Here is a 24916-nt window from a genome sequence, read left to right on the forward strand (position 1 = left end):
AGTCGCTCTGGATAAGAGCGTCTGCTAAATGACGTAAATGTAATGTAAATGTATGAGAGGTGTTGGGTTTGCGCCAGACATAGCGTTTTCCTTGATGGCCAAAAAGTTCAATTTTAGTCTCATCTGATCAGAGTACCTTCTTTCATATGTTTGGGAAGTCTCCCACCAAACATGTTTGCTTATTTTTTTCTATAAGCAATGGCTCTTTTCTGGCCACTCTTCTCTAAAGCCCAGCTCTGTGGAATGTATGACTTAAAGTGGTCCTATGGACAGATACTCCAATCTCCGCTGTGGAGCTTTGCAGCTCCATCAGGGTTTACTTTGGTCTCTTTGTTGCCTCTCTGATTAATGACCTCCTTGCCTGGTCTGTGAGTTTTGGTGGGCGGCCCGCTCATGGCAGGTTTGCTGTGGTGCCGTATTCTTAAAAAAAAATGTATAATGGATTTAATGGTGCTCCGTGGGATGTTCAAAGTTTCAGATTTTTTTATAACCCAACCGTGATCTGTACTTCTCCACAACTTCGTCCCTGCCCTGTTTGAGCTCCTTGGTCTTCATGGTTCCGTTTGCTTGGTGGTGCCCCTTGCTTAGTGGTGTTGCAGACTCTCGGGCCTTTCAGAACAAGTGTGTGTGTGATATATATATATATATATATGAGTTCGTGTGACACTTACCGTAATTTCCGGACTATAAGCCGCAACTTTTTTCCCACGCTTTGAACCTCGCGGCTTAAACAATGATGCGGCTAATATATGGATTTTTCCCGCTTTCAAATGTTTTTAAAAAAAAAAACCACATTCTGTGACGTGCTCAGTTTTTGGGCGGCATGAAGCTTTCATTAGACCAATGAAATTGCCGAACGGGTTAAGGTCAAACAACTTTTTTGTTTACTGTTTAGATTAAATCGAGCGCTCTCAAACTTCCTATCATTCTGATTACGGTAGTCATTTTGTCACCCTCATCATGGTAAAGACACGGAGAAATGCATATGATGCAGCTTTCAAGTTGAAGGCGATTGATCTGGCTGTTGGAAAAGGAAATAAAGCTGCTGCACGGGAGCTTGGTCTTAATGAGTCGATAAGACGTTGGAAACGGCAGCGTGAGGAATTGACTCAGTGCAAAAAGACAACTAAAGCTTACTCCTAATTAAAAAAAAAATTGTTACAAGCCGTGTTTCGTTAAAGCCTGTGTAAAGTTCATTTGTTTCAATGTACCGGTAGGCACCTGCGGCTTATAGACATGTGCGGCTTATTTATGTTCAAAATAATATATTTTTTTTAATTCAGTGGGTGCGGCTTATATTCAGGTGCGTTCAATAGTCCGGAAATTACGGTAGATTGCACACAGGTGGACTTTATTTAACTAATTATGTGACTTCTGAAGGTAATTGGTTGCACCAGATCTTATTTAGGGGCTTTTTTGAAACAAGTAATTTTTCACTTCACCAATTTGGACTATTTTGTGTATGTCCATTACATGAAATCCAAATAAAACTCCATTTAAATTACAGGTTGTAACGCAACAAAACAGGAAAAACGCCAAGGGGGATGAATACTTTTGCAGGCACTGTACAGCCACATTTTGACTGACATTATGAAATCTCCAATTTGAACGAAGTGTTCTTATTTACCCCCTGACCACTACATGCGTGTTGAGGTCTGTGGTTGGCTGAGAAGACACATTCACGGAGACTCTTGCTCAGAGCGCATATTTTCAAGCGACAAGCGTTGAAAATATAGGATAGTGTTCTATTTTTTTCCCCCTTGCCTTTCTGCACCTTCTGGCGCAGTGGCACTAGGCAGAGCCAAATGTAATGGTCATTTCCCATATAACTCAATGTGATTCTCGGTTTTGAACAACGGAATTGCATGTTCACTGTAATGACAGAATTTAACAGGAGAGGAAGGTGGTGCTGCTCTTTTGGGAAATCCAAGTCTCGAGTGTTACAGTTCAAGTTAAGTCCAGAGTTTGTAGACGCTAAATTCATATGTCAAGTGTTTTATTATTTTTTGCCAAGTCGAGTAGTACTCAAGTCCAAGTCAGGTGACTCGAGTCCACAGCTCAGACTGATGAACCGCAATGTTTGAGTATTGTCTCTGGTTTTCCAGGACTTTGTAAGTATGCTTGGGGTCATTGTCCATTTGGAAGACACATTTGCGACCAAGCTTTAACTTCCTGACTGATGTCTTGAGATGTTGCTTCAATATATCCACATAATTTTCTTCCCTCATGATGCCATCTATTTTGTGAAGTGCACCACTCCCTCCTGCAGCAAAGCACCCCCACAACATGATGCTGCCACCCACGTGCTTCACAGTTGGGATGGTGTTCTTCGGCTTGCAAGACTCCCCCTTTTTCCTCCAAACATAACAATAGTCATTATGGCCAAACGGTTCTATTTTTGTTTCATCAAACCAGAGGACATTTCTCCAAAAAGTACCCATGTGCAGTTTCAAAACGTAGTCTTGAACCGTAGGATTGATTTGCAATTTTCGCACCAAAGTACGTTCATCTCTAGGAGACAGAACGCGTCTCATTTCTGAGCGGTATGACGGTTGCATGGTCCCATGGTGTTTATACTTGCATACTATTTTTTGTACAGATGAATGTGGTGCCTTCAGGCGTTTGGAAATGTCTTCCAAGGATGAACCAGACTTGTGGAGGTCTACAATTTTTTTTCTGAGGTCTTGGCTGATTTTCTTTTGATTTTCCCATGATGTCAAGCAAAGAGGTACTGAGTTTAAAGGTATGCCTTGAAATACATCAACAGGTACACCTCCAATTGACTCAAAGGATGTCAATTAGCCTAACAGAAGCTTCTAAAGCCATGCCATCATTTTCTGGAATTTTCCAAGCTGTTTAAAGGCACAGTCAACTTAATGTATGTAGATGTTTAACCCACTGGAATTGTGATACAGTGAATCATATTTTAAATAATCTGTCTAAACAATTGTTGGAAAAATTACTTGTGTCATGCACCAAGTAGATGTTCTAACTGACTTGCCAAAACTAGAGTTTGTTAATTAACAAGATATTTGTGGAGTGGTTGAAAAACGAGTTTTAATGACTCCAACCTAAGTGTATGTAAACTTCCAACTTCCACTGTAGATCCTCTAGATACACTGTACAGGAATTTAGTAATATTTCAACCAAGAACACATGAACTGCTACATGATCCCATCTGCACACACATACACATCACATGGAGACACAGCCCTACTGATTGTACTGTAGAGGACGTTTTTTTTGTGACCAACTTTTTATTTCATTTAGTCATTATTTTTTTTTTTTGGTTAAAAAAACCCCCATCAAAGATAACCCAAGCCATTCCACCCCTCAGTCCCCATCTTCCCTCCCCAACCAGAAACATCCCACCCCGCCTAGCATCAAGTATATTTCCGACTTCAACTGTATCATGGAGTATCAGGAATTGCTGTCTGTCTAGACAGAAACTTTGAAGTCAGATTTTGCAGTAAAAATGATTTACGTAGTTAGTGTTTTGCCTTTTTAGAGCAGAATAGAAAGTTGATGGGCTATCAACTATTTTCTCACACAATTCCATAGCCTGTAATACATGTTACGCAACATGGGCTAATAGGAACACTTATTTCATTCCATGCATCAACCAGCTGCACAACAAACTCTGAATGTTAGGGCTATCATGAAGTGTTTGATGTGCTTATCCATTGCATTTGCATTGATGTCAGAGTGATTAGAGGGACAATAGAGCACTGAGTACCAGGCCATTAGCGACTGACTAATGACCATCAGCGGCATTAGAGCGCAGATTTGGAGAAGCCTAGTTACCGTGACTCAAAGGTCACGTGGAACTTGACGGTCATGACCCGTGACTGCCGACGTGGCAGAAATGTGGTCACCGTAACAGCCCTAGCTGAGATTGGACCAATAAACACTCAACACTTTGTGGAAATCCATTCTGGTGTGTCTTTGGCCTTATAATTCGGGTAAATGTCATCCTGAAAAATAAAACTCAATCCAAATGTAAAGTCTTTAAAGACAGAGGTAGGTTTTCTTTTAAGGCAGGGATTGGCAACTTTGATGGGAGTGGGGGCAACAAACAAATTTCAACTAGTCGAGGGGCTGCAGTTGCACACCAATAATACACATTTTGCCATGCGGAGTAGAGAATGTTTGTTTTAAAGCAAGTTTGCTGCCATTTTACACATTTTGCCATGGAGTGGAGAGATTTTGGAATTGTATGTCTTATCTTTGGCTATGCCGGATTATGTTGTATGACAAGCTATTCTATAAAATCATTTCTCTGTAATCAATATTACCTGATTAAGCTAATCAGGTAAATGTAATTAACTAGAAAGTCGGGGCACCACGAAAGAATGTTTTTAGAGTTATCTTCCGAATAAACTCTTAACCTGTTGAGGACAGACGTTCCGCCTGCGGAACCCCTAGCCAACAGCCAATGGCATCGCACGGCGTGAAATACAAAACCAACTAAAATACCACAATTCAATTTTCTCAAACAATCAACTATTTTACACCATTTTAAAGACAAGACTCTCGTTAATCTAACCACATTGTCTGATTTCAAAAAGGCTTTACAGCGAAAGCAAAACATTTAGATTGTTAGAGTACATAGACACAAATAATCACACAGCCATTTTCCAAGCAAGCATATATGTCACATAAACCCAAACCACAGCTAAATGCAGCACTAACCTTTGATCTTCATCAGATGACACTCCTAGGACATTATGTTATACAATACATGCATGTTTTGTTCAAGGAAGTTCATATTTATATCAAAAACCAGCTTTTTACATTAGCATGTTATGTTCAGAACTAGCATACCCACCGAAAACTTCGGTGAAATTACTAAATTACTCATGATAAACGTTCACAAAAAACAGAATTATTTTAAGAATTATAGATACAGAACTCCTTTATGCAATCGCGGTGTCAGATTTTAAAATAGCTTTTCGGCGAAAGCACATTTTGCAATATTCTGAGTAGATAGCCCGCCATCACGGGCTAGCTATTTTGACACCCACCAAGTTTGGGACAACCTAAACTCAGAATTACTATTAGAAAAATTGGATTACCTTAGCTGTTCTTCGTCAGAATGCACTCCCAGGACTTCTACTTCAACAACAAATGTTTTGGTTCCAAATAATCCATAGTTATATTCAAATAGCGCCGTTTTGTTTGTTCGTGCGTTCAGGTCACTATCCGAAGGGTGACGCGCGAGCGCATTTCGTGACAAAACATTTCAAAATATTCCATTACCGTACTTAGAGGCATGTCAAACGCTGTTTAAAATCAATTTTTATGCTATTCTTCTCGTAAAATAGCGATAATATTCCAACCGGGCAACGTTGTATTCATTCAAAGGCTGAAAGAAAAAAATGGAGTAGTCTCGTGGACGCACATCACCAGTGTCACTGTCCCCAGGCTGACCACTTACAAATTTTCCTGCTGTTCTTCGCCCAGAGACAGCAGACACCTCATTCCACTTTCTGGCGGCTTTAGAGAGCCAATGGAAGCCTTAGAAAATGTCACATTACAGCACAGATGCTGTATTTTCGATAGAGATGCAACAGAAGGAGAACACATTGTCAGACAGGGCACTTCCTGTGTGGAATCTACTCAGGTTTTGGCCTGCCATGAGAGTTCTGTTATACTCAGACACCATTCAAACAGTTTTAGAAACTTTTGAATTTTTTTCTATCCAAATCTACTAAATATGCATATTCTAGTTTCTGGGCAGGAGTAGTAACCAGATTAAATCGGGTACGTTTTTTATCCGGCCGTGAAAATACTGCCACCTATCCCAAAGAAGTTAAAGACCTGGTAATCTTTTACCTCAATAGCAGTCAATATTTAATCGTCACCTTATTTAGTCTCATCTGAAAGTTGTTAATTCTTGGTTATTTTCACAAACCCTGGCTAACAAGTTGAATCAGCAATACAAAATTTGGTTGTATTAATTTACTAAATACCTAAATAATCACACACAATTTCATCTACACAGAATGGATCATACATTGATTACAAATTATGTCATAAAGGAAACGTCCCTAGCGGACGGAACAGATATGACGGCTGGTTACACAAAGAAAGGGGGTTGGGTTTTGAATGAAAGAGCGGGAAGACTGAGGAACAAAGAGATATTGTCTATTGGGCCGTAGGCAGCTATGCTGTCGTAAGTACAGTGTCTTATACATTCAAAATAACCGCCCGTTTGGAAAATAGAATAAATATTTACTCTGAGCTGCGCTTCGGTAGATTGGTCATAGATAGTAGGCCGGGTTGTCCTTTGAAGAATGTCTGGTGGTAGAACGTATACTTGGAAGTACCGTCGTCGTGTGGTAGGGTAGAATAGATACTCTGTCCGTCTACAGTTGCTGCGCTAACGCAACGGCTAGGAGGTATCACTTTAGTGAATAAGAGTTCAAAGTTCATACCAAGTTGCCATACTTTAAGCTCATGCTATATCCTGGCTGGTATAGTCGAAATTCATCCTTCCGACGTGTAGGTCGTCACCTTCACATTGAAATTCGATGCTAATTTCGTTAGGTTCTTGCTGAGGTTGGCTTAGTTCTGTAGGTGGTCTTTGTCCTTTCAACGTGGGGATGGTAAGTCCTCACGTCCTTGGAACAGGAAGTTACATTTTCGTAAAAGGGCTTATATAGGGTTGGGAGAGGGCCGTGTTTCATAGTTTACTACCAGTGTCTGTTCACATGGGCGGGGACACTGAGTTGAGCATATTTCACTCATGAAAACCAATTCTCTCATTTTAGAAGCTGAAATTACATTTGATCTTTTCACATAGTTTCATATTTAAACATTTAAATCGCACAATTCCATGTGAATCTGATAGGACGACAAACTATCATCAGTAATAATGTCTCAGACGCCAACTGATCTGACATCATATTCATTAAGTACCAACGCATATTTTCATCTGGTTGGATTACGGAAATATAGTTAAGTTTCCCACCTTTTGATGTTACTAGACTCTCCATGTTAACAAAGGGATTTTCAATCGTCACATCGGTAGAGAGAGGAAAAAGGGGAAAGGTACTTATGGGGGTCATAAACCCCCCCCAACAGGCCAACATCATGACATGTATAACTAATTGAATGCAATTCTGCAAATTTTTCCATGGTGCAGTTTTAAATATGACATCAGAGTGAGAATGACTAGCGAAATCAGTGGGTGACCCCCGTGCGGTAATTTATCTGGCCGCTAGATTAACTTTTATTCGAACTCGCAACAGTGAGTTGAGACCCCGACTGAGTAAAAAATACGCTTAACAAAAATCTAAACGCAACAATTTCTAAGATTTTATTGAGTTACAGTTCATATAAATGAATATGTTCCTTACGCCCGAATCTATGTATTCCACATAACTGGGAAAAAATATGCCTTCAAAAAAAGTTAGGGTGTGGATCAGAAAACCAGTCAGTATCTGGTGTGGCCACCATCATGCAGTGCAACATCTCCTTCGCATAGAGTTGTTCAGGCTGTTGATTGTGGCCTGTAGAATGTTGTTCCACTCTTCAATGGCTGGATATTGGAGGGAACTGGAACACACTGTTGTACACGTCGGTCCAGACCATCCCAAACATGTTCATCGGGTGACATGTCTGAGTATTAAGGCCACGGAAGAATTGGGACATTTTCAGCTTCCACGAATTGTGTACAGATCCTTGCGACATGGGGCCGTGCATTATCATGCTGAAATATGAGGTGATGGCAGCAGAGGAATAGCACAACAATTGGCCTCAGTATCTCCTTACGGTAGCTCTGTGCATTCAAATTGCCACCGATAAAATGCAATTGTGTTCGTTGTCTGTAGCTTATTCCTGCCCATACCAAAATCCCCCCCCCCGCCACCATGGGGCACTCTGTTCACATTGTTGATGTGAGCAAACCGCTCGCCCTCAGGACGCGATACATGGGATCTGAAACTCCCCAAATACAGGTGTGCCAAACTTGTAGCGTCATGCCCAAGAAGACTTGAGGCTTTAAACGCTGACAAAGTTGCTTCAACAAAGTGCTGAGTAAAGAGTATGTATGTATATGTTGTTTTACTTTTTTTTTTTTTTATACAGTTGCTACAATTTCTAAAAACCTGTTTTTGCTTTTATTGTGTGTAGATTGGGGGTGAACTATTTAATCTGTTTTAGAATAAGGCTGTAATGTAACAAAATGTGGAAAAAGTCAAGGTCTGAATACTTTCCAAATGCACTGTATGTACAGTACCAGTCAAGTTTGGACACGTACTCATTCAATGGTTTTTATTTAATGCTTTTTTTCTACATTGTAGAATAGTGAAGACATCAAAACTATGAAATTACACATGGAATCATGTAGTGTCCAAAAAAGTGTTTAACAAATCAAAATATATTTGAGATTCTTCAAAGTAGCCACCCTATTCCTTGATGACAGCTTTGCACACTCTTGGCATTCTCTCAACCAGCTTCACCTGGAATGCTTTTCCAACAGTCTTGAAGTAGATCCCACATGCTGAGCACTTGTTGGCTGAGTTTCCTTCACTCTGCGGTCCAACTCACCCGGAACCATCTCAATTGGGTTGAGGTCAGGTGATTGTGGAGGCCAGGTCATCTGATACAGCACTCCATCACTCTCCTTTTTGGTCAAATAACCCTTACACAGCCTGGAGGTGTGTTGGGTCATTGTCCTGTTGAAAAACAAATGATAGTCCCACTAAGTGACAACCAGATGGGATGGTGTATCGCTGCAGAATGCTGTGGTAGCCATGCTGGTTAAATGTGCCTTGAATTCTAATTAAATAAGTGTCACCAGTAAAGTACAATCACACCACCTCCTCCATGCTTCACTGTGGGAACCACACATGCAGATCATCTATTCACCTACTCCGTGTCTCATAAAGACACGGCGGTTGGAAACATTTTTTTTTTTTACATTTGGACTCTTCAGACCAAAGGACAGATTTCCACTAGTCTGATGTCCGTTGCTCGTGTTTCTTGGCCCAAGCAAGTCTCTTCTTATTATTGGTGTCCTTTAGTAGTGGTTTCTTTGCAGCAATTAGTCTATGAAGGCCTGATTCGTGCAATCTCTGAACTGTTGATTTTTAGATGTCTGTTACTTGAGCTCTGAAGCATTCATTTGGGCTGCAATTTCTTAGGCTGCTAACTCTAATGAACTTATCCTCTGCAGCAGAGAACTCGATCTTCCTTTCCTGTGGCGGTCCTCATGAGAGCCAGTTTCATCATAGATCTTGATGGTTTTTACGACTGCACTTGAAGAAACTTTCAAAGTTCTTGAAATGTTCACTATTGACTCACCTTCATGTCTGAAAGTAATGGACTGTCGTTGCTCTTTGCTGTTCTTGCCATAATATGGACTTGGTCTTTTACCAAATAGCCCTATCTTCTGTATACCACCCTTAGCTTGTTACAACACAACTGATTGGCTCAAACGCATTAACATCTTGACCGCATGTGTACATGCAAAATAAATGTACACAAATGTTATTCAATCATTGCACCCACGCTGCTCTCGCGCCTCAACGAGCATCTGCGTGGCCAGGCGCTCAAATTGAAAAAGGTTCTATTTGTGACGCTCAGTTGTGCTGCAAGTCCGCCTCTCCCATCTCCTCATTGGTGTTTAGGAGCATATACCCTCGTGTGTGTGATTGAAAGATGAACTGACGTCCACACTCCAGTCGGTTGTAGTAATGCACCGTAAAGTTTTTTGCCAACCGCCATATAAAGTTCAAAGAAGTAAATTAGAAGCCTGAGGAAGGAGGAGAGGTGACAAAAAGGTCAACCAAATTCCATTCTCTTCTGTGGATTGGATCAGTATTTCAGGTAAAATAACAACCCAATGTTTATCTCAGGACATATTAGCTAACAGCAAACTAGCTAAATTGCCATAAAACATTAAACATTTTCGACCAGTCCCCAAATTAATATAATTGGTTCAGAGTTTTGATATTTCAACCTGCGAACACGTGTGTCTGGTTTGGTCAGCATGTTAGAAGGAAAGAAATTCCACAAATACATTTTTATTAAAGCACACCTGTTAATTGAAATGCAATCCAGGTGACTATCTCATGAAGCTTGTTGAGCGAATGCCGAGAGTGTGCAAAGCTGTCATCAAGGCAGTATAACATTTATTTTTATTCGATTATTTTCCAATGTGTTATTTCATAGTTTTGATGTCTTCACTATTATTCTACAATGTAAAAAATAGAGAAACCCTGGAATGAGTAGGTGCCCAAACCTTTGACTGGTACTATACATACATACATACATACATACATACATACATACATACAGTCGTGGCCAAAAGTTTTGAGAATGACACAAATATAAATTTTCACAGTCTGCTGCCTCAGTTTGTATGATGGCAATTTACATATACTCCAAAATGTTATGAAGAGTGATCAGATGAATTGCAATTAATTGCAAAGTCCCTCTTTGCCATGCAAAGAACTGAATCCCCAAAAACATTTCCACTGCATTTCAGCCCTGCCACAAAAGGACCAGCTGACATGTCAGTGATTCTCTCGTTAACACAGGTGTGAGTGTTGACGAGGACAAGGCTGGAGATCATTCTGTTATGCTGATTGAGTTCGAATAACAGACTGGAAGCTTCAAAAGGAGGGTGGTTCTTGGAATCATTGTTCTTCCTCTGTCAATCATGGTTACCTGCAAGGAAACGCATGCCCTCATTGCTTTGCACAAAAAGGGCTTCACAGGCAAGGATATTGCTGCCAGTAAGATTGCACCTAAATCAACCATTTATCGGATCATCAAGAAGTTCAAGGAGAGCGGTTCAATTGTTACGAAGAAGGCTTCAGGGCGCCCAAGAAAGTACAGCAAGCGCCAGGACCGACTCCTGAAGTTGATTCAGCTGCGGGATCAGAGCACCACCAGAACAGAGCTTGCTCAGGAATGGCAGCAGGCAGGTGTGAGTGCATCTGCATACACAGTGAGGCGAAGACTTTTGGAGGATGGTCTGGTGTCAAGAAGAGCAGCAAAGAAGCCACTTCTCTCCAGGAAAAACATCAGGGACAGACTGATATTCTGCAAAAGGTACAGGGATTGGACTGCTGAGGACTGGGATAAAGTCATTTTCTCTGATGAATCCCCTTTCCCATTGTTTGGGGCATCCGGAAAAAAGCTTGTCCGGAGAAGACAAGGTGAGTGCTACCATCAGTCCTCTGTCATGCCAACAGTAAAGCATCCTGAGACCATTCATGTGTGGGGTTGCTTCTCAGCCAAGGGAGTGGGCTGACTCACAATTTTGCCTAAGAACACAGCCATGAATAAAGAATTGGACCAACACATCCTCCGAGAGCAACTTCTCCCAACCATCCAGGAACAGTTTGGTGAAGAACAATGCCTTTTCCAGCATGATGGAGCACCTTGCCATAAGGCTAAGTGGCTCGGGGAACAAATCATCGATATTTTGGGTCCAGGGCCAGGAAACTCCCCAGACCTTAATCCCATTGAGAACTTGCAGTCAACCCTCAAGAGGCGGGGGGACAAACAAAAACCCACATTCTGACAAACTCCAAGGATTGATTATGCAAGAATGGGCTGCCATCAGGCAGGATGTGGCCCAGAAGTTAATTGACAGCATGCGAGGGCTGATTGTAGAGGTCTTGAAAAAGGGTCAACACTGCAAATATGAGCTCTTTGCATCAACTTCATGTAATTGTCAATAAAAGCATTTGACCCTTATGAAATGCTTATAATTATACTTCCGTATTCCATAGTAACATCTGACAAAAATATCTAAAGACACTGAAGCAGCAAACTTTGTGGAAATTAATATTTGTCACTCAACTTTTGGCCACGACTGTACACACAAGTATGTAGACATCCCTTGAAATTAGTGGATTCCGCTGTTTCAGCCATACCCGTTTCTGACAGGTGTGTAAAATCAAGCACACAGCCATGCAATCTCCGCAGACAAACATTGTCCGTAGAATGGCCTTACTGAAGAGCTCAGTGACTTTCAACGTGGCACCGTCATAGGATGCCACCTTTTCAACAAGTCTGTTCGGCAAATTTCTGCCCTGCTAGAGCTCCCGTGGTCAACTTTCAGTGCTGTTATTGGTAATATAGACATTTCTACTTCACAACAACGGCTATGTTGCCAGTTTACACAAGCTCACAGAACAGTACCCCCAAGTAATGTAACGTGTAAAAATGGTCTGTACTCGGTTGCAACACTCACTACCGAGTTCCAAACTGCCTCTGGAAGCATCCTCAGCACAATAATTATTCGTCGAGAGCTTCATGAATTGTGTTTCCATGGCCATGCACCTGCACACAAGCCTAAGATCACCATGCGCAATGCCAAACGTTGGCTGGAGTGGTGTAAAGCTCACTGCCATTGGACTCTAGAGCAGTGGAAACTACTGTCTGTAGTGAGGAATCATGCTTCACCATCTGGCAGTCTGACAGACGAATCTGAATTTGGCAGATGCCAGGAGAATGCTACCATAGTGCCGACTGTAAAGTTTGGTGGAGGAGGTATAATGGTCTGGGGCTATTTTTCATGGTTCGGGCTAGGCCCCTAAGTTCCAGTGAAGGGATATCTTAATGCTACAGCATACAACTACATTCTAGATGATTCTGAGCTTGCAACTTTGTGGCAACAGTTTGTGGAAGGCCCTTTGACAACAAGCGTACCCATAACATGCCACCACATTACTTGAAAATATGTAGGGTCAACTCTGATGTTGGATTTGCCCCAAACCTAAAATGTTTAATTTATGCCAAAATGTTTATTTCTGTGCGGTCTTAACTTACAGCTTTGTTTCGTCTGTGGGTACACGCGGTCTGTGGTTATGCGCAAAAAAATCTGAAATGTGCTTTCTACATTGCCAAATGTTACGTTCTTCACAAATTGAACTGTCAGGCCTCTGTCAAAGAATCATCCCCATTTTCAAGCTAATCTAGTGGCCCTTCTGTGTTTCTGCTATATTAATTTGGAAGTGGGATTGTGCTGCTGCTAAGGTGTTGCCACCACGCCAACTAAATATTTCTACCGGCGCTCTTTAAAGATACTAGAGCTTTCCTCAGCCAACAAGACGGCTGACAGCAAAATCAGTTTACTATTCAATTGATCAGCTTGTCGCATTCAATGAACATAATATTGCTCTCGAGGCACGTTCAAGTTGACTGCCGAAGGGAGAGAAACATGCATTCTGATAAACCCAGTCATTGCACAACATTCTTCATGCAATCATGGGAAAAACACACTTTGGAAAGAAGATTTGATGGCCACTCCTAAAAATGAGACCCACACAAATAACACAGGTATCCATGCATCAAAGGTAAGATGCATGGGTACCCATTAAAGGTAACTAAGCATGCAGAAAGCAAGATTTTACTTCAGGCCATGTGTAGCATACAGTAGTTTCTCTGCAGTTGTTCAACACAACCAGCAGGTGACGGTAGACTCTCACTCCTGCCCGCTGCACCCTGATCCTGGCAGTGGAACAGCTTTCCCCCAAATACTCATTCTGCACAGACTTCAATGTATCATATTGATCTGGTTACTAAGACGGCAAGCACTTTAGGCATTTTAAATATCTCTAGATGTGAATTTGATTAGTGAGTTTAAGATGCTCTTTGTAATAATAAAGTGCTTTATAAAGTACGCCTAAATGTGTTATTATATTTATACATCTGGAATGTGTCCATACTTAGAGATATACAGGACAGGGGCTGCTCACATTGCCTCTTACACAATGACTGTCTATTCATGGTTAGATGTGTTATTCACAGCCTGGTCTGTGTAGGCAGTCTCTGTTGTGGACTAGAATCAGACTTTTGTCCTACATACGTTGGACTTCAAAGCTTAGCTTACGTTAAAGACGTGAGCTTTCCATTCTTCGCCAAGACCGGAACTAAACTGTGTGCTTGTGCGACCCAAGATTTTGATTTGTTTACTTAGCTACAATCTCATTTACACATCACACACACCTCCAGTTTGGAGTTCTTATTGTCTTGGTGAAGAATGGAACACACACACAACTGTGTGTAAAACCAAAGGTGGTAGGACCATGTAAGTGTGCCCCAACTAGTGGGTCTATATCACTGTCACAAGGTGATTTGCATATCTTAGGTAATCTGAATGAGTAAAAAAAGCACCTTTTTTTATTTGAGCTCTTGACTCACATTTTCTATCTATTAGTCAGCCCTTCCTTTCAAACATGCATGCACCAATCCTGAATCCTCACCTTCAAACTCTGAATACCTCTTTGGTGTATCCGAGGCGTGTGATTGGTAGATATTAATACTGTAGCTCAGGTGTGTGTTCCCTCAGGGTGGGGCCTGCGTAGTCAAGTCTCTGAATACGCTATCTTTCAAACAATAGTTCTTCTTTGTAAAGAAAAAGACATAAATTGTACACCTCACCCTCTGACTCACTTCCCGCCCTTCAATGTAAGCCAACATTTAGTTCAATTCAGTGTAGCCAAAAATGTCTTGACATATGAATTCAACTCCTATGTTCCATCCTCTTGTTTTTTTACTTCATTCGTAAGTCTCTACCTAATCTTCTTTCCTATTTTTATCTTCCCTTGAAGAAAGTTAAGTCCATTCCATCATCTCCTATCTCCCTGCAATCAGTGTTGTCTCTCAGGCTATGTGAGTGGGAAATGGGGAAAATGCTGGCTAAGGGCTAACCTTGACTCATCTGACTTTCCCTCTATAGCAGACTCCCTGGAATGCAGCCCTGCCTGCCTGGTACCACTGTGGGAATGTGTGCGTGCGTGCGCACACCCCCACCCATGTGTTACTGTCAAAGAAGGTTTATACTTATGTGTGAGTGTTGTCTGTTTGAATGATTGTTTATTGCACAAGCGTGTGAGAAGTGAATCGTATGTATGTACACTACCGGTCAGAAGTTTTAGAACACCTACTCATTCAAGGGTTTCTTTATTTTTACTATTTTCTACATTGTAGAATAGTAGTGAAGACATCAAAACTATGAAATAACACAAGGAATCATGTAACCAAAAAAGCGTTGAATAAATCAAAATATATTTTATATTGGAGATTCTTCAAAGTAGTCACCCTTTGGGCATCAGGTAGCCTAGTGGTTAGAGCATTGGGCCGGTAACCAGAAGGTTGCTGGATCGAATCCCCGAGCTGACGAGGTAAAAATCAGTCGTCTGCTCCTGAGCAAGGCAGTTAAACCCACTGTTCCCCAGGCGCAGATGCCGTGGTTGTCGATTTAAGGCACCCCCCCCCCCTTCATCTCTCTGATTCAGAGGGGTTGGGTTAAATGCGCAAGACACATTTCAGTTGAATGCATTGTTGTACAACTGACTAGGTATCCCCCTTTCCATTGCCTTGATGACAGCTTTGTACGCTCTTGGCATTCTCTCATCCAGCTTCATCTGGAATGCTTTTCTAACAGTCTTGAAGGAGTTCCCACATATGCTGAGCACTTGTTGGCTGCTTTTCCTTCACTCCGTGGTCCAACTCATCCCAAACCATCTCAATTTGGTTGAGGTCGGGGGATTGTGGAGGCCAGGTCATTTGATGCAGCACTCCATCCCTCTCTCTGGTAAAATGTAATCATAGCGCTTGATGACTGCATTTGAAGAAACTTTCAAAGTTCTTGAAATGTTCACTATTGACTGACCTTCATTTCCTAAAGTAATGATGGACTGTCGTTTTCTATTTAATTATTTGAGTTGTTCTTGCCATAATATGGACTTAGCCCTATTTGGTAAAAGACCATCTTCTTTATACCACCCCTACCTTGTCACAACACAACTGATTGGCCCAAACGCATTAAGGAAAGAAATTCCACAAATTAACTGTTAAGAAGGCACACATGTTAATTGAAATGCATTCCAGGTGACTACCTCCATGAAGCTGGTTGAGAGAAGGGTGACTACTTTGAAGAATCTCAAATATAAAATATATTTTGATTTAAGACTTTATATTTTTGTAACCAAAAAAAAAGGCAACATGTAAAGTTTGTCACGTTTCATGAGCTGAAATAAAAGATCCCAGGAATCTTACATGCACACAAAAAGCTTTTCTCTCAAATTTTGTGTACAAATTTATTTATATCCCTGTTAGTGAGCTTTTCTCCTTCGCTCAAATAATCCATCCACCTGACCGGTGTGGCACATCCAAGAAGCTGATTTAAACATTATGATAATTTATTGCCCCCTTGTGGTGGGGCCAATAAAAGGCCACTCTAAGATGTCCGGTTTTGTCACAACACAATGCCACAGATGTCTCAAGTTTTGAGGGAGCGTGCAATTAGCATGCTGACTGCAGGAATGCCCACCAGAGCTGTTGCCAGAGAATTGAGTGTTAATTTCTCTACCATAAGCCACCCCCAACATCGTTTTAGAGAATTTAGCACTGTGTCCATTCTGCCTCACAAACGCAGACCAGGTGTAACCACGCCAGCCCAGGATCTCCAGATCCGGATTCTTCACTTGGGGGTCTGAACAGTCACCTGGACAGCCGATGAAACTGTGGGTTTGCACAAGCAAAGAATTTTTGTACAACCTGTCAGAATCCAGACTTCAGTGTTCAAATGCTCACCTTTTGATTGCCACTGGCACACTGGAGAAGTGTACTCTAAACGGATGAATCCCGGTTTCAACTGTTCTGAGCAGATGGCGAGTGTGTTGCTGATATCAACGTTTTGAACAGAGTGCCCCATGGTGGCGGTTTTGGTATGGGAAGGTTTAAGCTACGAACACAACTGCATTTTATCGATGGCAATTCAAATAATTTTGTTTGTCACATACACATGTTTAGCAGATCTTAATGCGAGTGTATTCGAAATGCTTGTGCTTCTAGTTCCGACAATGCAGTAATATCCAACAAATAATCTAACCTAACAATTTCACAACAATTACCTTATACACACAAGTGTAAAGGAATGAATAAGAATATGTACATAAAAAAATATATGAATGAGTGATGGTATAGAGCGGCATAGGCAAGATGCAGTAGAGTACAGTATATACATATGAGATGAGTAGTGTATGTAAACATATGAAGTGGCATTGTTTAATGTGGCTAGTGATACATTTATTACATCAATTTTTCCATTATTAAAGTGGCTAGGTTTGAGTCAGTATGTTGGCAGCAGCCACTCAATGTTGGTGATGGCTGTTTAGCAGTCTGATGGCCTTGAGATTGAAAAACCGCTTCTGTCTCTCGGTCCCTGCTTTGATGCACCTGTACTGACCTCGCCTTCTGGATGATAGCGGGGTGAACAGGCAGTGGCTGCGCCTTCTTCACCACGCTGTCTGTGTGGGTGGACCATTTTCAGTTTGTCCGTGATGTGTACGCCGAGGAACTTAACTTTCTACCCTCTCCACTACTGTCCCATCGATGTGGATAGGGGGTGCTCCCTCTGCTGTTTCCTGAAGTCCACGATCATCTCCTTTGTTTTTGTTGACGTTGTGTGTGAGGTTATATTCCTGACACCACACTCCGAGGGCCCTCACCTCCTCCCTGTAGGCCGTCTCGTCGTTGTTGGTAATCAAGCCTACCACTGTAATGTCGTCTGCAAACTTGATTGAGCTGGAGGCGTGCATGGCCACACAGTCGTGGGTGAACAGGGAGTACAGGAGAGGGCTGAGAACGCACCCTTGTGGGGCCCCAGTGTTGAGGATCAGCGGGGTGGAGATGTTGTTACCTACCCTCACCACCTGGGGGTGGCCCATCAGGAAGTCCAGGACCCAGTTGCACAGGGTGGGGTCGAGACCCAGGGTCTTGAGCTTGATGACGAGTTTGGAGGGTGCTATGGTGTTAAATGCTGAGCTGTAGTCGATGAACAGCATTCTTACATAGGTATTCCTCTTGTCCAGATGGGTTAGGGTAGTGTGATTGCGTTGTCTGTGGACCTATTGGGTCGGTAAGCAAATTGGAGTGGGTCTAGGGTGTCGGGTAGGGTGGAGGTGATATGTTCCTTGACTAGTCTCTCAAAGCACTTCATGATGACAGAAGAGAGTGCTACGGGGCGGTAGTCATTTAGCTCAGTTACCTTAGCTTTCTTGGGAACAGGAACAATGGAGGCCCTCTTGAAGCATGTGGGGACAGCAGACTGGGATAAGGATTGATTGAATATGTCCGTAAACACACCAGCCAGCTGGTCTGCGCATGCTCTGAGGACACGGCTGGGGATGCCGTCTGGGCCTGCAGCCTTGCGATGGTTGACACGTTTAAATGTTTTGCTCACGTCGGCTGCAGTAAAGGAGAGTCTGCAGGTTTTGGTAGCGGGCTGTGTCAATTTGAATGCACAGAGCTACCGTAAGGAGATCCTGAGGCCAATTGTTGTGCTAATCATCCGCCGCCATCACCTCATATTTCAGCATGATAATGCACGGCCTCATGTCGCAAGGATCTGTACACAATTCGTGGAGGCTGAAAATATCCTAGTTCTTCCATGGCCTGCATACTCAACAGACATGTCACCCATTGAGCATGTTTGGGATGCTCTGGATCGACATGTACGACAGCGTATTCCAGTTCCCTCCAATATACATCAACTTCTCACAGCCATTGAAGAGGAGTGGGGCCACAATCAACAACCTGATCAACTCTATGCGAAGGAGATGTTGCGCTGCATGAGGTGCATGGTCACACCAGATACTGACTGGTTTTCTGATCCACACTCCTACTTTATTTTTTAATGGTATCTCTGCAGATCTGTATTGCCAGTCATGTGAAATCCATAGATTAGGGTCTAATGAATTTATTTCAATTGACAGATTTTCCTTATTAGCTGTAACTTAGTAAAATTGGTGCATTATTCATTCGATTTTTTTTTTCTTCTCCAGTTTATGAATACTGTGCTTGTACAGTAGTGGTTGTGACATTTTTGGGCTGTTTTCCATGGGTATGGCCTGTGGATGTATGGCATTGCCCACATGAACGTTGGTGACCAATTGTGATTTTGCAACATACAGTATGCTTAGAATAATGAATTATACTAAACAAAAATTTAAAAGCAACATGTAACAATTTCAAAGAATTTACTTAGTTACAATCCATATCAGGAAATCGGCCAATGTGAAGAAAGAAATTCAGTAAGCCCTAATCTATGGATTTCACATGACTGGGAATACAGATATGCGTCTGTTAGTCACAGATACATTAAAAGAAGTGGGCCTCAGGATAACGTCACAGTATTTCTGTGCATTCAAATTGCCGTCAATTTTGTAGTTGTGTTCATTGTCCATAGCTTATGCCTGCCATACCATAACCCCATCGCCACCATGGGGCACTCTGTTCTCAACATTGATATCAGCAAACCGCTCGCCCACATGACGCCATACAGGTGGTCTGCAATTGTTAGGCCAAATTCTCTATAATTATGTTGGAGGCGGCTTATGGTAGACATGTTGGAGGCAGCTTTGGTGGACAATCTTACAGTGAACATCCAATTGCAAGCTCTCTCAACTTGAGACATCTCTGGCATTGTGTGTTGACAAAACTGGACATTTTAGACTGGGCTTTTTGTCCTCAGCACAAGGTGCACCTGTAATGATCATGCTGTTTAATCAGCTTCTTGATATGCCACACCTGTCTGGTGGATGGATTATCTTGGCAAAGGAGAAATGCTCACTAACCGGGATGTAAACAAATTTGTGCACAACATTTTAGAGAAATAAGCTTTCTGTGCCTACGGAATATTTCTGGGATCTTTTTATTTCATGAAACGTGGGACCAACACGTTGCGTTTATATTTTGTTCAGTGTAGATCAAGATTATTGGATGAAGGGTGGGTCGCACCAACATGGTTTAAATTCATCTAGTATTAGACCTAATCTAGGTTTTGTAAATCTAGCTTTAATTAATCAGATGTGTTGCACCACTTCTTTTTAAATCTGGATCAGTAAATCTATGATTAACGGTTTTAAACTATGATTAGTGACATGTTACACCAATATGAGGTATTTCATGAGTTGAAACGAAGTAGCTAGCCTACTTGACAAATCAGGCCACAAAGTTGCTGTTCCTTGATTAAAATAATAACAATGTAACGTTATAACTACTAACTCCATCGTGAAAGGTTGTCATGGGTTGGCTGATTTGAAATTAAATCCGTTATTTGCCAGTACTAGACAGAAAACAAATTTGTTAGCTGTTGTAGCTAGATGGTTTATAAACCAAGATAGCTAGCATACAATATTATTTATTATTGTCGTTACTTAACATTATATAGCCATTTTATATTTGTGCGCTTGCCACCTGATCATGGCACGTCAAAGATCACATTTCTCCGCTTATGAGAAAAAAACAACTGTTGGAGCTGATGGAGGAATTTAGTAACATACTGGAGGATAAAAAGACAGACAACACGACTGTCAAGAAATAAGACACCTGGGCCATTTTATGCAACAATGTAATGGATCGACACAGATTAAAGAGAAGAAGGACCCAAATCAGATGAAAGCGTGCTGGGAAAAAATTAAGCCAAAAAGGATGCGGCAGAGGAGAGGCAGGGGCTATTTCAGACCGGAGCCGGAGGGGGGCTTCCGTCCAAGGGAATTGATCCTATCACCCAGAAGATGTGCGAGATGATTCCCCAGCAGTTTGCCCCTCTCCATAACCCCTATGATGACAATGGAAAACTTGACCCACCAATATTTAGTAAGCATAAATAACTGGTAAATATCAATGCCTGTAATGCACTTTAGAACTAACGTTAATACTACTTCACTACAATGTTACTGTTATCAGGCCCGTTACAGCAAGTTGCGTAACATCATCATTCAAACCAAGGCTGGGCATATCATAAGCCCCAATTCAATTGTTGTACAAAATGGGCACGCAGATAGCCTTCTAATAATGACTTAATTATCATATAACTCAACAGGATTCAACCTGTCTCTAATTATTCTTTGAGGAACTCGTTTTGGTCTCTCCACAGTTGATATGCTGCCATTTTATCAGTTAAACCATCTCAAGTGGCAGTTTAGAATGAATCGCTATAATTTATTTTAATTAATTGAGCAACAGGCTTAAAGTGAAAACTGAACGTAAATTACAGGAAGGATTTAATTTAACTAGGATTAGTTAAAAATTTAGATAAACCTTGATTTAACCTAGTTTAAGCGTTAATCCCTGTTGGTGCAACCACCCGAAGACTCCTAGGTATTTCTTTTAAAACTTATGACATTGATGTTGAGTCACTCATTGCCAAGGTTGGCAATGGAGTGATTTCCCAACACAAGATAAAGAAAGCAGTGACATTTCCGCCTTCCTTTTGAAAACTTTTGTCAGTGAGGGTGGTGCTCTGTCGCTTACCAGGGAGTGACTGCTGTGGAAATCGAGATCAAAGAGCACCTGGGTGATGTCACTAATTTCATGGAGGTGTAGTATAGAAGTTATCAGCAGTGTGAATGTAATTTGATTGTTGTTGAGTGATTGATCTATGTCGGGCTGCCCTTTCAGGATTGGCTTTGTAAAACGATTGTTTGCTAAATGTAAACTTTCTAAATCAAAGTGAAGTAATAATTTCCTTTCTCTTCCAGTGTCACCTGATGGAGATCCGGTGAGTAATATTTGATCTGCATTTCACAATTTACAATTTATATTACTTTTATCAGTTTCTACATTTAATGGAAATATTGATAGAGGGTCAGTTACTTTTTAGGGAAGTTAGAAACCAGTATACACAGGCAGTTAGAAAAGCCAAGGCTAGCTTTTTCAAGCAGAAATTTGCTTCCTGCAACACAAACTCAAAAAAGTTCTGGGACATTGTAAAGTCCATGGAGAATAAGAGCACCTCCTCCCAGCTGCCCACTGCACTGAGGATAGGAACCTCTGTCACCACCGATAAATCCACTATAATTGAGAATTTCAATAAGCATTTTTCTACGGCTGGCCATGCTTTCCACCTGGCCACCCCTACCCCGGTCAACAGCACTGCACCCCCCACAGCAACTCGCCCAAGCCTTCCCCATTTCTCCTTCTCCCAAATCCAGTCAGCTGATGTTTTGAAAGAGCTGCAAAATCTGGACCCCCACAAATCAGCTGGGCTAGACAATCTGGACCCTTTCTAAAATTATCTGCCGAAATTGTTGCAACCCCTGTTTCTAGCCTGTTCAACCTCTCTTTCGTATCGTCTGATATTCCCAAAGATTGGAAAGCAGATGCGGTCATTCCCCTCTTCAAAGGGGGGGGGGACACTCTTGACCCTAACTGCTACAGACCTATATCTATCCTACCCTGCCTTTCAAAGGTCTTCGAAAGCCAAGTTAACAAACAATCACCGACCATTTCGAATCCCACCGTACCTTCTCCGCTATGCAATCTGGTTTCAGAGCTGGTCATGGGTGCACCTCAACCACGCTCAAGGTCCTAAACGATATCTTAACCGCCATCGATAAGAAACAGTACTATTCATTGACCTGGCCAAGGCTTTCGACTCTGTCAGTCACCACATCCTCATCGGCAGACTCAACAGCCTTGGTTTCTCAAATGATTGCCTCGCCTGGTTCACCAACTACTTCTCTGACAGAGTTCAGTGTGTCAAATCTGAGAGCCTGTTGTCCGGGCCTCTGGCAGTCTCTATGGGGGTGCCACAGGGTTCAATTATTGGGCCGACTCTCTTCTCTGTATATATCAATGATGTCGCTCTTGCTGCTGGTGAGTCTCTAATCCACCTCTACGCCGACGACACCATTCTGCATACTTCTGGCCCTTCTTTGGACACTGTGTTAGCCACCCTCCAGACGAGCTTCAATGCCATACAACTCTCCTTCCGTGGCCTCCAACTGCTCTTAAATACAAGTAAAACTAAATGCGTGCTCTTCAACTGATCGCTGCCCGCACCTGCCCGCCCGTCCAGCATCACTACAAATACCTAGGTGTCTGGTTAGACTGTAAACTCTCCTTCCAGACTCACATTAAGCATCTCCAATCAAAAGTTAAATCTAGAATTGGCTTCCTATTTCGCAACAAAGCATCCTTCACTCATGCTACCAAACATACCCTCGTAAAACTGACCATCTTACCGATCCTCGACTTTGGCGATGTCATTTACAAAATAGCCTTCAACTCCTTACTCAACAAATTGGATGCAGTCTATCACAGTGCCATCCGTTTTGTCACCAAAGCCCCATATACTACCCACCACTGCGACCTGTACGCTCTCGTTGGCTGGCCCTCGCTTCATACTCGCCGCCAAACCCACTGGCTCCAGGTCATCTACAAGACCCTGCTAGGTAAAGTCCCGCCTTCTCTGCTCGCTGGTCACCATAGCTGCACCCACCCGTAGCACGCGTTCCAGCAGGTATATCTCACTTGTCACCCCCAAAGCCAATTCCTCCTTTGGCCGCCTCTCCTTCCAGTTCTCTGCTGCCAATGACTGGAACGAACTACAAAAATCTCTGAAACTGGAAACACTTATCTCCCTCACTAGCTTTAAAATCAATTTTTATGCTTTTTTTCTCGTAAAATAGCGATAATATTCTGACCGGGAAACCCTGTTTTCGTTCAAAGACTGAAAATGTAAACATGGAGTCGTCTCGTGCACGCGCGCACCCGTCTCATTGTTCTCAGATCGACCACTATCGAAATGCGCTACTGATTTTCAGCCAGAGACTGCAAAGTCATCATTCAACGTTCTGGCGCCTTCTGAGAGCCTTTGGGAGCCTTAGAAAGTGTCACGTTACAGCAGAGATCCCCTGGTTTGGATAGAGATGACAAAGAAGGCCAAGAAATGGTCAGACAGGGTACTTCCTGTACAGAATCTTCTCAGGTTTTAGCCTGCCATTTGAGTTCTGTTATACACAGACACCATTCAAACAGTTTTAGAAACTTTGGAGTGTTTTCTATCCAAAGCTACTAATTATATGCATATCCTAGTTTCTGGGCAGGAGTAATAACCAGATTAAATCGGGTACATTTTTTATCCGGCCGTGAAAATACTGCCCCCTATCATAACAAGTTAACCTCTTACATCTAGACGTTCCGCTAGCGGAACACCTGCTCCAATATCCAATGATGGGCGTGGCGCGAAATACAAATTCCTCTAAAATCCGAAAACTTCCATTTTTCAAACATATGACTATTTTACAGCATTTTAAAGACAAGACTCTCGTTAATCTAACCACACTGTCCGATTTCAAAAAGGCTTTACAACAAAAGCAAAACATTAGATTATGTCAGCAGAGTACCCAGCCAGAAATAATCAGACACCCATTTTTCAAGCTAGCATATAATGTCACAAAAAACAAAACCACAGCTAAATGCAGCACTAACCTTTGATCTTCATCAGATGACAACCCTAGGACATTATGTTATACAATGCATGCATGTTTTGTTCAATCAAGTTCATATATCAAAAACCAGCTTTTTTATATTAGCATGTGACGTTCAGAACTAGCATACCCCCCGCAAACATCCGGTGAATTTACTAAATTACTCACGATAAACGTTCACAAAAAACATAACAATTATTTTAAGTATTATAGATACAGAACTCCTCTATGCACTCGATATGTCCGATTTTAAAATAGCTTTTCGGTGAAAGCACATTTTGCAATATTCTCAGTAGATAGCCCAGCCATCACGGCTAGCCATTTAGACACCGACCAAGTTTAGCCCTGATCAAACTCCGATTTACTATTACAAAAGTTTCATTACCTTTGTTGTCTTCGTCAGAATGCACTCCCAGGACTGCTACTTCAATAACAAATGTTGGTTTGGTCCAAAATAATCCATCGTTATATCCAAATTGCGGCGTTTTGTTCGTGCGTTCCAAGACACTATCCGAAATGGTAAATCAGGGTCGCGAGCATGGCGCAATTCGTGACAAAAGATTTCTAAATATTCCATTACCGTACTTTGAAGCATGTCAACCGCTGTTTAAATTCCATTTTTATGCCATTTTTCTCGTAAAAAAGCGATAATATTCCGACCGGGAATC

General features: G+C 41.9%; 1 protein-coding gene across 6 annotated transcripts in view; it reads left to right on the top strand.

Annotated features, from left to right (window-relative positions):
- Positions 1-24916, top strand: part of nap1l4a (nucleosome assembly protein 1-like 4a) — a 73644-nt gene that overhangs the window by 33516 nt on the left and 15212 nt on the right. For all 6 annotated transcript variants that reach the window (XM_045688021.1, XM_014123850.2, XM_045688020.1 and 3 more), the window contains exon 10: positions 21516-21535. In XM_045688021.1, the coding sequence (XP_045543977.1) occupies positions 21516-21535 (20 nt within the window). The remainder of the gene's footprint in view (positions 1-21515; positions 21536-24916) is intronic.

This window comes from Salmo salar, chromosome ssa10, assembly GCF_905237065.1.
Source record: "Salmo salar chromosome ssa10, Ssal_v3.1, whole genome shotgun sequence".
Classification (NCBI taxonomy): Eukaryota; Metazoa; Chordata; class Actinopteri; order Salmoniformes; family Salmonidae; genus Salmo; species Salmo salar.